Genomic DNA, 13,689 nt, shown 5'->3' on the forward strand with positions numbered 1-13,689 from the left:
AAGGCCGCTTAACACTCAACATTTCTCTAACCCCGAATTGCAGCACCACGGTGGATTTTCCGCGCGCTCAATCTCGCCCGGCTGAAGCAGCCCAAAGGTGACTTAGGTGCTGCGCAGAGATGATGTGTTTTTCTAACAGTCAGGTGGTGAAATCCAGTTTTGAAAAAAACCTGGATGAAATCCAGACGGCACAGATAAGTTACACAAGGCTGAGCAGAGACACTCACCTGGTCTTGCTTAGAGGGAACGATTTCCAAGCACTTTGGTTCTGTTCAGCCTTAAAATAATCTCATTTTTCTTTCCTGGTTTGGGTCCCTGTAAAAGAAAAGTTAATGAGTCCACAACATCAACCCAGGGGAAAAAAGATCACAGCGGAGCACAGCACGCTGTCCTCTTCAGCTCTGAGTTTTGGCACATACGTGTGTTTTCCCCACACATTTTCACTCACGTGAATCATTTTAACCTTCAACCACAAATTTAGCCCAGCAAATTGAGCTCTCCTGTAACGAAAGTCTGAAAGAGCCCAAATGGAGCTCGCTGAGGCAGCCACTGCTCGGCCTGATTTTTTGATGGTCTGTTGCTGCTTGGTCCTTCCTTTGCTGGGGTGGAAGGATGCTCCTGTTGACGTGGTCACTGAGGGACAAGCCACACGTGATCCTCCCTCCCTAACCAGAATCCGCTGGGCAGTAGAAGAGAGCTTTGCTGTACCAACCCTTCAGCTTCCGTGAGCCTTGTTCTGATCCTGGCGGCCAAGACTCAATTCTCCAGCTCCTGGCCCAGAACATTTTCACTTGCACAGGTGTTTTGCGTGGGCTGAGGTACCTTTAACAGAACAGGGGTGTAACGTCTCTGAAACGCAGCGCTGATGGCAGGGACAGTCGGTGGTGGGAACACTGAGACCTCCCTGCAGCCCCGACCCTGCACAGGAACACGTAGGTACGTGTTAGAGAAGGATTTGGGAAGTCAACTTTAGGGGTGTGTTGGTTTTTTGACTGTTTTTCAAAGGATGCACAAGTTTATTTTTTTTTTACTGTATACCATTTAATTTTACTATAATTTAAAATATGGAGCATATTCTTAACACGAGTGTGTTTGGGAAAAGGGTCTGGCATCTGGGGAAGCAAATAATGTGTCTTTCCAGGTGCTGCAGTTCCACTTAGGCTAGATAAAATTTTGGTCTGAAATCTGGGTATTTTTGGAGAGTAAACCAGATTCCAAAACTTTCTTTCCTAGTTAATTCCACATCTGCCTGGCAAGCTTGCGTCTTTTCCCCCGACAGATTAAATATTATTCTATCCCATGTGTAAGAGTCTTGCAAGTACAAAGTGATGACTATATATAGGAATGTATATTTTTGTTATTACAAAACTCGCCTTTTCCAAATTGCTTTGGTAAGTTCATACTTGCAATTATTATTTTTTAAATGGAGGGGACACTTTCCGAGTGTGGCTGTGTCAGCGGCAGGACTGGATCTGCATCAGCAACGGCGGGGCGGGAGGCCACCAGTCCTCCTCCCTCTGTAAGCATTCCTAAAACCAATTCAAAAAACTCCATTTCCAGCTTATTTGAAGTGCAGCGTTTTGGTGTCACGGGGCCAAACACGGTGCAGGTGCCTGACCATTCTGTACTGGCTCGGTATCAAACTGGCTTTGATTCAGCTTCCAGTCACAACCGACACCGACTGGGTTTCAAACTACTTTCATTATTTTTACTGCCCCTGCTACCAAAAGCGATCGAATGAAGGCGTTGAGATTTCCTTAAAACTCAGCTTCAGTTATCTAAAGGTGACGGGGTAGGAAAAAAGGAAACGGCTCAAACTGAAGATCTGCCGAGGCTGCTGCGTCTAATCACGACCAATGCAAGATGATCGGGGAGACAATCTGAAAAAAGGACAAGTAAAAACCGATCCATTCAACCGCGCCCCCTTCCTCCAAGCCCCCAACGACCCGCAGCATGGAGTTGTTCCAGAAATGGTTTTAAAATGTGAATTAACCCTTCAATCCCAGGGCTAAGAGAACATCGCATGAATGGGCCGTCCTCTGCTCGAGACCCAGCGATTCCCATTGCTCTGACAGGTTTTTCTCCACACGGCGCTGCCTCCTCTCCCCCGTGAGCAGGGGAGCGGCCCCGGCACTAAGGGCAGAACCTGTCCCAAGCCTCATCACCTGAAACTCCAGCCAGCGGCTCTGGCACAGCACTAAGACAGCTCGCTAGGCAAAAGCCTGACCTGCAGCCTGGCTGTATCCACGTTTTATCAGACCGATGTTCCACCTGAGCGGGAATCAAGCTCCTACGGCTTTAAAGGGGCATCTTTATGGCAAGGCAGTACCTTGGGCACGGCCCAGCCGACCTGTCTGCAAGAGAAACCGAAAGTGAGGTCTGCAAGAAGTACCTGCAACTGCGAAGACAAGGGAAGGGCAAGGTAGCAGCAACATGTCGTTTATTGTGGAACAACTCTGCTGCTGCCTAGGCAGGGGGATGCTCAGTGAAAAAAGCTTTTTGTGGTTTTGTTGGAGGGGGGATAGGGAGGCAGAGGCAAAAGGACAAGGTTGGTTACTTGTAAATGCCAAGATTAAAGCCAGGTATTAGCACTGTGCCAAAAAAGCAAGTTAAAGGAGCAATAAATCATAGAGTATCTCAAGTTGGAAGGGACCTGTAAGGATCATCGAGTCCAACTCCCTGCTGCTCACAGGACTGCCAGAACTAAACCAGACGACTCAGAGCGTCGTCCAGACGCTCCCTGAGCTCCATCAGGCTTGGTGCTGGCACCACTTCCCCGGGGAGCCCATTCAAGGGACCAACAGCCCTCTCGGTGAACAAGCGGGTGCATGCAGTAAGTTTAATTGTTAAGAAAACCTTTCTGTTCCAGCCATTAAAAGGTTTTCACCCCAGTGTTTTTGTGAGCAAGAATTAACGCAGATTTTTGTCATCGCTCCATCACCAGGACTCATCCAGGCAGGATTATCTCATTACACCTGAGAGGGATCCAAGAGACATGGAGGCAAACTCCTGCTGCTGCTGCTGGGAAAACTTGTACTGCTTTTAGCTCCACTATAAGCCTCTACTCGGGATAAAGGCCCCCACTTATCTACATAGTTCAGGTCTTTATCTAAGATTTGACACAGAAACCAGTGAAGCTGCTCGAGAGGGAAGAAAGAATCTGTCAAGGCTTCTTCAAGTGTTTAACTTGAACAGACACAGCAGAGTCCTTGTGAATAGCTTCTGTATCGCTGGGGTATCCCTCTTGCTGTTCTTGTCCTGACCCTCTCCTGAGCATCAGTTTGTCTCCAGTGGAAAAAAAAAAAAAAGAAGAAGATCTCACATTAAGTGGACAAATCCCAAACTTACTTTCACGAAGAATTAAAATCTACTTTCTTTACAGGCAGGAGAGACTAGGACTAGTCAGTCTGCTGAGACTATTCAGTTTGCTCACTGACCACAAGCCTGTTATTTCTGTCACTCTCCTTCAACTGCTTGCATGTCATTTGCATTGTTTAAAGTCAAAACAAGATCACCTCAACTTGCAGCTACAGTACTTCTCATTTCATACATCACCAGTCATGCTGGAATCACAACTTTGCATGTTATTTTGTCAATGTGCAAGAAGCAGAAGAGAAACCAGCTTACTCTTCTGAAATCACATTGGCTCTGCAGTGCTGACAGCAGGAAAAAACATAAGTTAACAGATATGACTCAGGGCAAACAGAATTCCTGTTTCAGTCTCTTCTGACCATGTAGCCACACTAGCCCCAGGGCCACCAACCCACACGGTCCCTCTCAGAGCGCTGCCACCTCCCCTGACTCTGAACGTGCCCGTTTCTGGGGGGGATCCCCCGCCCCGGCGCGTCGTGGTGGCCATCGGCAGCATTTGCAGAGTCCCTCAACTTCTCAGGTGTTTGTTTCATAGAAATTTGCTTATTCACAATTATTTTCCCTTGCCTTTACCTTCCAAATTCTGTCCCGGTGAGTTCTTTAGTGCTTGACAACAATCTTTACACAGATTACACAAGATCTACTCACGATCAGGACGTTACGTGCTCCCTCAGCTGCCCTAAGACCTAGCACTGACAGCAGGAGAGGAGGCGGCTCAGAACAAGGGTCTCCTTGGGGCCGTTAAAGACACCACCGACACGTGGCCCCCGCTGTTCCCTCAGAGGTTTAGGTCCCTTGAAAGCAGCAACACTCTTTCAGGCTTCAAACAGAACACAAGATCAGGACGTGAATTTCACATTGACATTTTTATTAACGCCAACTGTTTTAAATTTTTTTTTTTTTTTTTTTTTAAACAATAGCACAAAAATGTTTCAGGGAAGCAGTCTGACAGTTAGTCTGATGACCTTCTGAAATACAGTTAAGCCACACCAAATACGAATTCCTGTTAAAGAAAAAAAAAAATATATATGGAACTCCAACCTTTGTATTAGAGGGTGTTGTGTCTGGTTAGTAGACCACGCTGCTTTGTGAAGTAAATGATGGCACACAGCTTAGACTTCATCATCACGCCAGTCATCACTAATTTAAGGCTTCTGAATCAAATTACCATCAACATCACAGAAAGGAACGAAAAGCTAGTGTTGCTACGGCCATGAGGAGATTGAACAAGCTGGATCTTTTAGACAAGTAACGGTGTCTTGAATAGAAGAGACCTGCCCTAACAGCAGCCAGGAGAACCAGTCACACAGTAGTTATCTCCTCATTTGCATGCATTTTGAGGGTGCAATTTAGTAAGAAAAAAAAAATAAATTGCATGAATCTTTCTCTTATTTAATGTGGCTATGGAAGATGTTTCCTTACAATTCCATTATCTCTAAGAAGGACATCAGCAAGTGGAACCAAGGAGAAAAACCGAAGAGCAACAGAACATTTTTCTTTTTGCTGAGAGGTAACACAAAAGGGAGGGAACCTACTATCCTTGGATTGGGGGGGGGGTTGCAGGAACATCTCCCCAAAACCTTGCACTTAGAATGATGCACAGACTCTATGTTATACCAGCTACCTGCCTTTCCGAGTGACCTGTTCCACACAACGCTCAGAGGCATTAACCCATTCTTGCCCCAGACTCTCCACAAAATTCCACTGACCTAGAAACCACTGGTTTCCTTTTTTTTTTTTGGGGGGGAGGGCTGGGGGAGGGTGTAAAAAACAGAACATCTGTCAATAAGAGTGTCAGGAGGGGGGTGTTAAATATTTTAACCACTGACAAGGCTTGAGGAAGTTTCACAGTTTTGTTATGCTCTATTTTATTACTATCATATTTACAGATTTTTCTCTCTTTTTTTTTTTTTTGCTGAATTGCTGATAATTTTAATAGAATTTAAATCTGGAGTGTGAGCAGGAACCAGTTAACTACATTCATTGTCCAATCCCCATTGGTTTGAGAAAAAGACTCCAAATTCTTGGCATATGATTCAGCTGTTGGGTAGCTCCTCCCTCTCCCCATGAGGCGGCAGCAGGACTGCAGCAGTGGCATGCACAGATTCACACCATGGCTGGTGGGGCCTTGCGCTGCAGAAAATATTGGTGGATGTTCTCGGCGTCCCGCTTCAGCCAAGCTGCATTCAGCAGAATATTTTCACAGCACTGCTGGACAGTGCGTTCTGCCGATGGAGCTGGGTGACTCTCAAAGAAGGCCTGTATAAAAAGCACACAAGCATCCATAAGGGCAGAAGCAGGCACAGACAAGATTATATTTTTAAGTCGCCAAATTCCCTCGGATATATAGAAACGCTTTTGCGCGTTACGTTCCTCGTCTGACTACAGTTCACGCTCTGCTCCCACCAGCATCACAGGCTCTGAAAAATCTGCAGGGTGCTTGCTGAGTTTGCGAGATGTGCGATCCCAAGGACAGAGTGGGAACAGCAAAATGCCTCCGTTTCTCTGCTAAAGCCACGGGAGCGGTTCTACGGACCAGCCCCAACGCTGCCTCCTGTCCTGCCCTGTCCTTGCTGCCAGGGACAGCAAGTGGCACTTGGAGAGAGAAAATTCAGGCCCTCGCTGGGAGGCAACGACCGAGCAGCAAATCGAGTGTGTATTTCTGGATACTTGGAAGAAGACACTAACGGAAGCTTAAGGCCATTTTGCAAAAGCATTTGTCTAGGTATCAGATTTCTTCACATTCTACCTAGGCCTCTTTCCAAGCTGCATAATGACCTCCAAGCACCAGCAGCACTCAAGAGTTTTGCTGAATAGTCTCACATTTCTTCCTGCAGAATCAACAATATCCATCCCCTGCGACTAGCGGAGACTGAAGAAGCTGCACCAGAGGCTGCAGTGACTTTGCACTTTACAACTGGTTGTAGGGTAGAGTAAGCCAGCGTAGCCGCAGGCTCCTCCCGGTGTTTGGCCCATCACCCCACACCAACGTGCGGCCTCGGGACTCGGACACATTCAGTACTCCAGCTAGGAGCTAGCTACAGTCTCAGGAAGTTCTCTGGGAAAGTGGTTGTGATTTAGTGACGGATGATTGTTCTGGTAAATGTTTTGCAACATGTTCTTTAAAGAAAAAAAATGATAGCGGAAGATTTCTCTGTAAAATCACTTATGCTACTCAATCTTTTCTAAGAAGAGATCACTAGATGATAAAAAAAAGGATGGATAGAGCTCATGGCTCAGCTTATCTTTGAAGTAAGAATTCCTCCTGAGCATTTTCCTAACAGGAAAGTGATAATTAAGGGCCATATTTTTAAGCTGCTTCTTCCAAGAAGGAGTCCCTGTAAGAGTGTGGGCAAAGAGTAAATAACAAAACCTACGCACATTCTCAAAACTCCACCAAGACCAGCGCCTACACTCCCAAGTCAGGGGACGCTTGAGCCCAGGAATGAAATCACATCACCTCGAGCCACCAACTTCAAGACAGGCTCTCTGCAAACACACTAATCTGCCTCGTGCCAAAGCCTCGCTCTCGGTACACAGCACAAATGGCCACATAAAACTTGGACCTGTAGTATGGAATTTAGCCAATTCCTGCCACGTTAATGCCCCCAGGAGTCCCTGGGTGCCAGCGCAGTCAGCCCCAGGTGTGCCCTGTCAGTCTGGGGAGGAACAAAGCGGTGGCGGAAGCTTCCTCAGCTTCCTATGGCCGTTGTCACAACTACAGATTTTGCTACAATTATCTTTAAAGTTTGTCTTTTAGGGAGTCTCAAAACCGCTGCCACAAACTGTGCTGGATGTTATAAAAGTTTAAACGACTGAAACTAATGAAACAGAAATCACTAGAAGTTGCACATTACTTCGTGAAAATGCTAATTTAAGATATTTTAATAAAATAACTCAACCTAAAGCAGGGCAACTAGGCAACAGTCAGAATAGTCATAGGCAGAGCCACAGTTCAACAACAAAACCCTCACCGAAACTCATGGCTCTTCCATCAGGTGCTTACAGTCTAGAGCACACAATGTTTGTCACAGATCAACTTAATCGCTTCTTCAATTAAAATTTCTTACCTTAACTTCTGCGGCCATTTTATCATTTGCAAATCCATCCACTGTTAGCTGAAGGAAAAAAAATATTAACCAAGGGTAAGCATTTATAGCATTTCAGACATAACAGTTTGGTCATGTGTGTGAACAGGACTTCTCACAGCTGCACATACCTTTATTAGTCTGGATATTAAGAATCCACCTTGGTATCGATTATAAAGTTCCTCCCAATTGTCCCTTACAAATTTCCAAGCAGCTTTCCTCCCCTGCTTGCTGCCTCCAGCTACTCCACCAATAACAGATACCGTGTCCTGGGGACGTACCTCTTCCTGAAGATGAAAATGTAGACAAGCATTCAAGACTGTTTCAACAAATACAGCGTGTTGGCTTTATGCATTTCTACACCAAAGCTGTCAACAATAGCTTTTTCCCCCCATAATGCTTAAATCTTTGAGTTGTATCTTAGAAGTTTAAGGCTGCTCCTCCTATTCTAGTGCATTATAAGTGCCAGTGCTCTGTCACCACGTGCTCTGAACGCACTCGTCGTTCTCACGAGGTAAAGAAGCAGCTTTTCCAAGAACTTACTGAAAGTGCAAAGGTGAGAACTTTTTGAATCAGTTCTGGTTGAGAGATGGCTCCAAGAACTCGTTCAATTCGGTTCTTCTCCTCCTGCATGTCTGCTTGCTTGTGAAGCTTCAAAGCCAAAGTGAATAGTATTAGCACACAGTATTAATTAAACGTCGACTTTTTACCCAGCACTTCTGAACGTGCTGTAAACGCTAGAGCTGCTGGATTAGTCTGCAAGCCTAATATGTGACAAATTGAGCTCGTTCATGAATCATCCTGCAGCTATCCACATTACGGACCTCATTACACGTACACCAGCAGAAAGGACCGTTAGTAATAAACTGATCTTCACCACTGTTTATAGAAGGTCAAGTAGGACCGTGCCTCCAAGCAGTGAAAAATAATCCTAAAATGCAAGATGCAACGTTCCACTAGGTGGCAATTTCACACTACGCACGGCCCAAGGAACACCAAAACGAAGCCCTATTGCTCACATCAGCTGTAAAACACCGCACTGAGCCCGCCTGCAGATAAACTACATCTCAGAGGAACCTACACAATGGAATATTTAGCTGTTTGTTGCATAAGCTGACAGTGTTAACAAAGCGTGCACTCACCTTCAGCATAGTGTCTAAAGTAGTACTATCTCCATGCTTCAAAATAGTTACATATACCTAAGATAGAGCATAAACAAGGAAGGTCCTTCAGAAACCACACTTTTACAATTGCAACCAATTTCTACATGTTTGGGTTAGATTTCAGACAAGTGAACAGATGTGGAAGATCCTGGCACCAATCCCTCCTATGTTTTAAGATGGGTTTTTAAAGATGCGTCAACTCCTCTTCCTCAATTTCAGCATAATTTTGATAATTCCAACACACAGTAAAACACCAGAACAAGAAATCTTTGTACCACACAACACCGAGCTAGCAAGTACTTCATGTAGGCTCAGGCCGTATCCACCACGGTTAGACTGGGCTCTGCAGGGCCAAGCTGACACCTGCAGAGCTCTCCCACCACCCCGGCAGTTTACCCCGGTGCTTTTAAACCTGAAGGATTCAGGCTGGTCACGGATGGATGTCAATGAGTAAAGGGCAGCTCAGGTTCAGCACTGCACTGGAATAGTCTTCAAAACCCAAAAAGCAACATGATCTAGAGACCAGAGCTGTTGTGTGGCAGTCAGTGCAGCACAGCTGAGTTACGACTAAGTACTGGCCACGGCAGATGAGGTTTACTTGATTCAAGAGACACTGGGATGCCTGTACCGTGCTCCCCAATATAATTTTCTTCATAACTGGACTTATCCAAGCTCCCACCACCTCTGACAAAACCAGCTGGTCTCATGCCTTGACACTGGTTTCCTCTAGCTTCCCTATCCTTGGAAATACAAGAGTTCAGTGCACACTGTGCTGAGCAGGGACAGTTTTTTGGGAACGAAAATTTACAGTAACCTACAGGACTCCTCAGATCAGCCGACAGCACGTGTTTTCCTTCCACATGGTCCTTAAATCGGCGTCGGGCTTCTTCTAATGTTGCCTTATGCCCAGCTTTTCCTAGTTTGCCCAAGACCAGACCTCTCAGAAGGGCATCTAGATGACCTAATGAGTGAGTAAGAGGGAAAAAAAAATTATTTGGAGACAGCAATTAAGTGCTCTCTCACCTAGAGTGGTCTGGGCAGAGCTATATAACAACCCTTCCACATGCTTGAGGATATCTACAGCAACTAGGCCTTTTCTCACTCTCCTTGGTGCCCACTGGAGAACACACTGATTTTTTTTATGGCGAGAGGGTCAGGAGAGGATGATTCCGGCCCCAACACAAGAGGCTAGGCCTGTAACCTGAGCTAAGTCAGTAATATTAACCACTTGTGTCTACAGCAGGACAGACCAGGACAAGTAAACATGCACGTACACGGCTTTCCATCCTTGTAGTCTAACAAGTTTCATGCATTCCAATAGATGCAAAGCTGAAGCAAAGAATTTTTATCAGTCAGTGACCATGTAGGGAAAAAGTTTTGCCATTTTTGCTTGTGCCTGATAACAGAGAGTTGTTTTGTTTGTCTTTTTTTAAGTATAAAAATACCCCTGAATGCCTACTTCAGGCTCCTCTTCCTCCCTTCTCTCCCCTTTCCCAAAGTCTTGATGGTTTATTTACAACATGAGTTTTTCAAAACCGCTGCTGGGTTTCACCGCATAAGCTTCCTACCTTCTCCAGGTTTGGGGTCCCAGCCCAGCCTCTCCCCTATGGGTGAAAAGACATCTTTCACGAACACCTGGATTTCCTCATAGAAGTCTGTGTGGGACAAGAGAGTCGAGAGAATCCCCAGGTTACAGCTGAGGTCGCTCCACACAGTATAATTGGGCTCATTCACAAAAGCTTCCATGACTTTTAGAACCTCTACAGTGCTAATGATTCCAGCTCGGGCCTGGGAGAGGAAAAGACACAGATTAATCTTATTTCCAAACAGAATTAAGACATTTAATAGCTCATCACATTATTTTACAGTCTTTCCTGCTCAGTTTGCACAGGCTGTATATAAACTCTATTTTCTCTGTTGTGGGGTTCTGCCAAGGGGAGTTAACACTCGTCAAGGCACCTCAGCTGTCTGCTCGGGGCACACAACGCCTTTCACACACAGGTAAGCACTTTACAAGCAGACAGATGTATAATTATAAATACATTTTGCAAACAAGAAACAGACCAGGAGATTAAGTGACTTAACGAAACTGCAGCAATGCCAGCAAGAAAAAAAGCAAACCCCCAGAGTTATTCTCAGCCAGATACAACACTCACCAAAATGTTATTTTAACTAAAAATTGTAAAGATTTAAAGATTTATTTTTTTTCTCTTCATTAAATGGAAAGTGTAAAACTGCAGAAGTCATTTTTGCTTCCTGCTTCCCGTGAATTAGTACAAGAAGTGCTGCCTTTCCACCTCTGCCAGGAAAATTTTACATTCCCTGTTTCAGAGCATCACGAAGACGCTCCTACGCTTAGTGCAGTGATAATACCCACAGCAGCTACGTCCAGATTGCTCAGATTTTTGTTACTCTGGAACCAGACCGGTAATTTATGGTACCAGAAAAAGAGGCGAAGATCAATTTTTATTATCTAAGCTATATTCACCTATGGTAAAAACATGATTAAAACTGAAACCAAATTCGGAGTCTAACAATGTTCCTACATGCATTATTTGCTCAATTTTTTGTCCCATTAGCCTTGCAATATTTGGGAAATGACTCAAGCTACAGTTTCAGCCCCCATCAACTAAGCCGTGACAAGAGTTACACACTTTGAAGCTCGAGAGGAAGGGTACCAAACCTACTTCTTTAAAAGTTTCCATATATTTGCTGACTAGCAAGAACAAGAAAGTACAACCTGAACTAGAGTACAGTAACTAATTGTTCAGAGCCAGCAACACCTGCTTTGGGGGTAATTCCTTGCTTTTAAACAGTAAGAATCCCCAACAGCCACCTCCTCCAGCAGAGGACAGTCATAGCAAGTCCAACTGAACAAAGCACACGGTGCTGATAGTACTTGATAAAGTCATTGAGGGGATCATTAAAATATACTTATTTTGATGAGTTAAAAGAAAGCAAGTTCTCAGAACAATTTTATAAAAAACCCTATAATATACCCCTGCAGAGAACAGTGCAACAGGAGTTACAGACAGACCACTTCCATAGGGTTTAAGTCTCACAATACAAGTTAGAACTTGTCAAGCTAATTAATAGCTAGATGTATGCAGTAATCCCAAAGGCACTTTGCCTCCAGAAACTGCGACTGACTCTTCAGACACCCATTTCTGCAGTTATTGTAGCTCTTGTTATTAGGCAGAATAGCAAAGAGTTGCTTACCAGAGAGAAAAGATCGTTCTGCAGACCAAGCCTGTCCACAGGGGGTAGGGAGAGGTCTTTGATCGCTGGTATTAAACTCTCCAGCATGTCAGGGCTATACTGAGTACGGTAAAAGCCTACTGTTCCAAGGTTTAACTGAAAAGTACCAAAAGAGCAAAAAATTAAAAGTAAGGAACAAATAAGGAAATGCTTTTTATTTTTAGGACCACTAGGAATTTCTCAAAGCACTGCAGCTCAGAGAAGTCAGTCACTATCATTTAATTCATAAAGTAAGGGAGAAAGACTAAAGATTCCAGCGCAGAGGTGCTCACTAAGAGGTACAGAAGACAAGAGCGAGCTGGCATAAGGAACCAGAGGCTGGACTTAAAACTAGGAGCAAGAAAAAAAGAGAAACTTCTCTTCTAGGGGTAAATCCTAACGGAACTAAGGGTAGTCACGTGCCAAGAAGATAAAATGCAGGAGACTGCAGGTGCTAGAATCTTAACTTTTGCAACCTCTCTCCCACAACCTGCTCTGTTCAATTTTGATAGAACCATCTTCTCAAGAAAGGAGAGCAAGCACCTCTGCCCAGCGTGAACGCAAGTCACGGTCGGTGAGGCTGATGAACTATGCTGGCTACACGCTACTTCCTACTGGCACTTCAGTGTAGATGGTCAGATACTGCGGTTGGTTGAACAACAGTACCTGACACAAACCAAAACCATTGCTGAGCTCATCAGGAAGTCACCCCCTTTGCTGCTGCTACGGTTTGGGTCACTCCCACGGCCGGTCCTCAGGACTGCGGCACTCACTAAAAACCTCCGGCTGACCACCTTTGCAGCCAGCAGTCCTACGACGCCACCTGCGACTGAGCTGGATTGTTGCCTTCTCAGGCAGAAATATCAAACTTTACCCTCATTTAGACAGGGCGTTTTCAGAATTATTCATTTCATGCCCCTCTTTATTACCGGGGGGACCCAGATAGATGTGGTGATTCAAGAGAATACGCAGGCCTGACCACTGGAATGCCCGTGTTAGTTAAATGGGAAGATTTAATTAATATTCAGAGACTAATCCTTAATGTTATTTCACAATACAGCTCCAGCTTAGAAACAATTACTCTTCAACCTCAGTAGCTCATACAGCCATAGTCCCAGCCAGTTGCTGTCTTTCAGTTTTTAAATTCAGTTTGACTGGTGTCTGCAGTAGACCTCAATAGTGAATTTTTTCACTTACAAATAATTGTACTTGTCTGGCAATAGCCAGTGAAAAACCTTCACACTAATGAAAGATAAACAGGACTATTTTTGCTCAGGATGGACTTTAACTAAACTGTGGTTGCCATGGGATACCAAAAAAGCCATCACATCTCAACTCAAAAGCTGCCTCTAATTACACACTGTTTTTCCGGGCTCGGACTCCTAAAAGGTTCAAGTTTACATTGTCTAGACTACTCTTGGAAGGCGAAGAACTACACTAAGCAAGCATTATAGAGAGGAGCCAATATTCAAGAGCACCACAGAGAGGCCTCTCCACAAGAAATGCAAGATTGCAAGGGAGGAAAAAAAGAAAAAAAAAGAGAAGAGGAAAATGAAATGCAAAGGAACATTAAAGTGACATTCAAACTTATTCCCGGTAATATGTTCTCCTTTGTGACAACCCACCTTCACCCACTGGTCTGGTTTGATGTCTTTCAAAACCAAGGTGAGCTCTGGTTTGTCCATCAATACTTGCATTTTGGCACAGGTGGGGTCATCACTTGTACAAATACTTATGGGGACCATCCACATGGGGAAATCCTCCCCTAAAAGAAGAAACAATAAAAAGGAAGGCCTAAGGAAGAAAAAGTATGCACACAACACTGAGAA

The 13,689-nt window shown here is 44.7% G+C and overlaps 1 protein-coding gene across 1 annotated transcript in view; it reads right to left on the reverse strand.

Annotated features, from left to right (window-relative positions):
* Positions 1 to 4,219: 4,219 nt before the first annotated feature.
* The window catches only part of NPEPPS (aminopeptidase puromycin sensitive), a 39,080-nt gene continuing 29,610 nt past the window's right edge, over positions 4,220 to 13,689 (reverse strand). The window contains exons 15-24 of the mRNA XM_074849907.1: positions 13,486 to 13,625; positions 11,843 to 11,977; positions 10,192 to 10,411; positions 9,442 to 9,584; positions 8,603 to 8,659; positions 8,004 to 8,111; positions 7,592 to 7,747; positions 7,443 to 7,490; positions 5,485 to 5,631; positions 4,220 to 4,375 (exon numbers count right to left, since the gene is read on the reverse strand). Of these exons, the coding sequence (XP_074706008.1) occupies positions 4,352 to 4,375; positions 5,485 to 5,631; positions 7,443 to 7,490; positions 7,592 to 7,747; positions 8,004 to 8,111; positions 8,603 to 8,659; positions 9,442 to 9,584; positions 10,192 to 10,411; positions 11,843 to 11,977; positions 13,486 to 13,625 (1,178 nt within the window). The 3' untranslated portion in view covers positions 4,220 to 4,351. The remainder of the gene's footprint in view (positions 4,376 to 5,484; positions 5,632 to 7,442; positions 7,491 to 7,591; positions 7,748 to 8,003; positions 8,112 to 8,602; positions 8,660 to 9,441; positions 9,585 to 10,191; positions 10,412 to 11,842; positions 11,978 to 13,485; positions 13,626 to 13,689) is intronic.

The sequence above is a fragment of the Strix aluco genome, chromosome 24 (assembly GCF_031877795.1).
Source record: "Strix aluco isolate bStrAlu1 chromosome 24, bStrAlu1.hap1, whole genome shotgun sequence".
Taxonomy (NCBI): domain Eukaryota; kingdom Metazoa; phylum Chordata; class Aves; order Strigiformes; family Strigidae; genus Strix; species Strix aluco.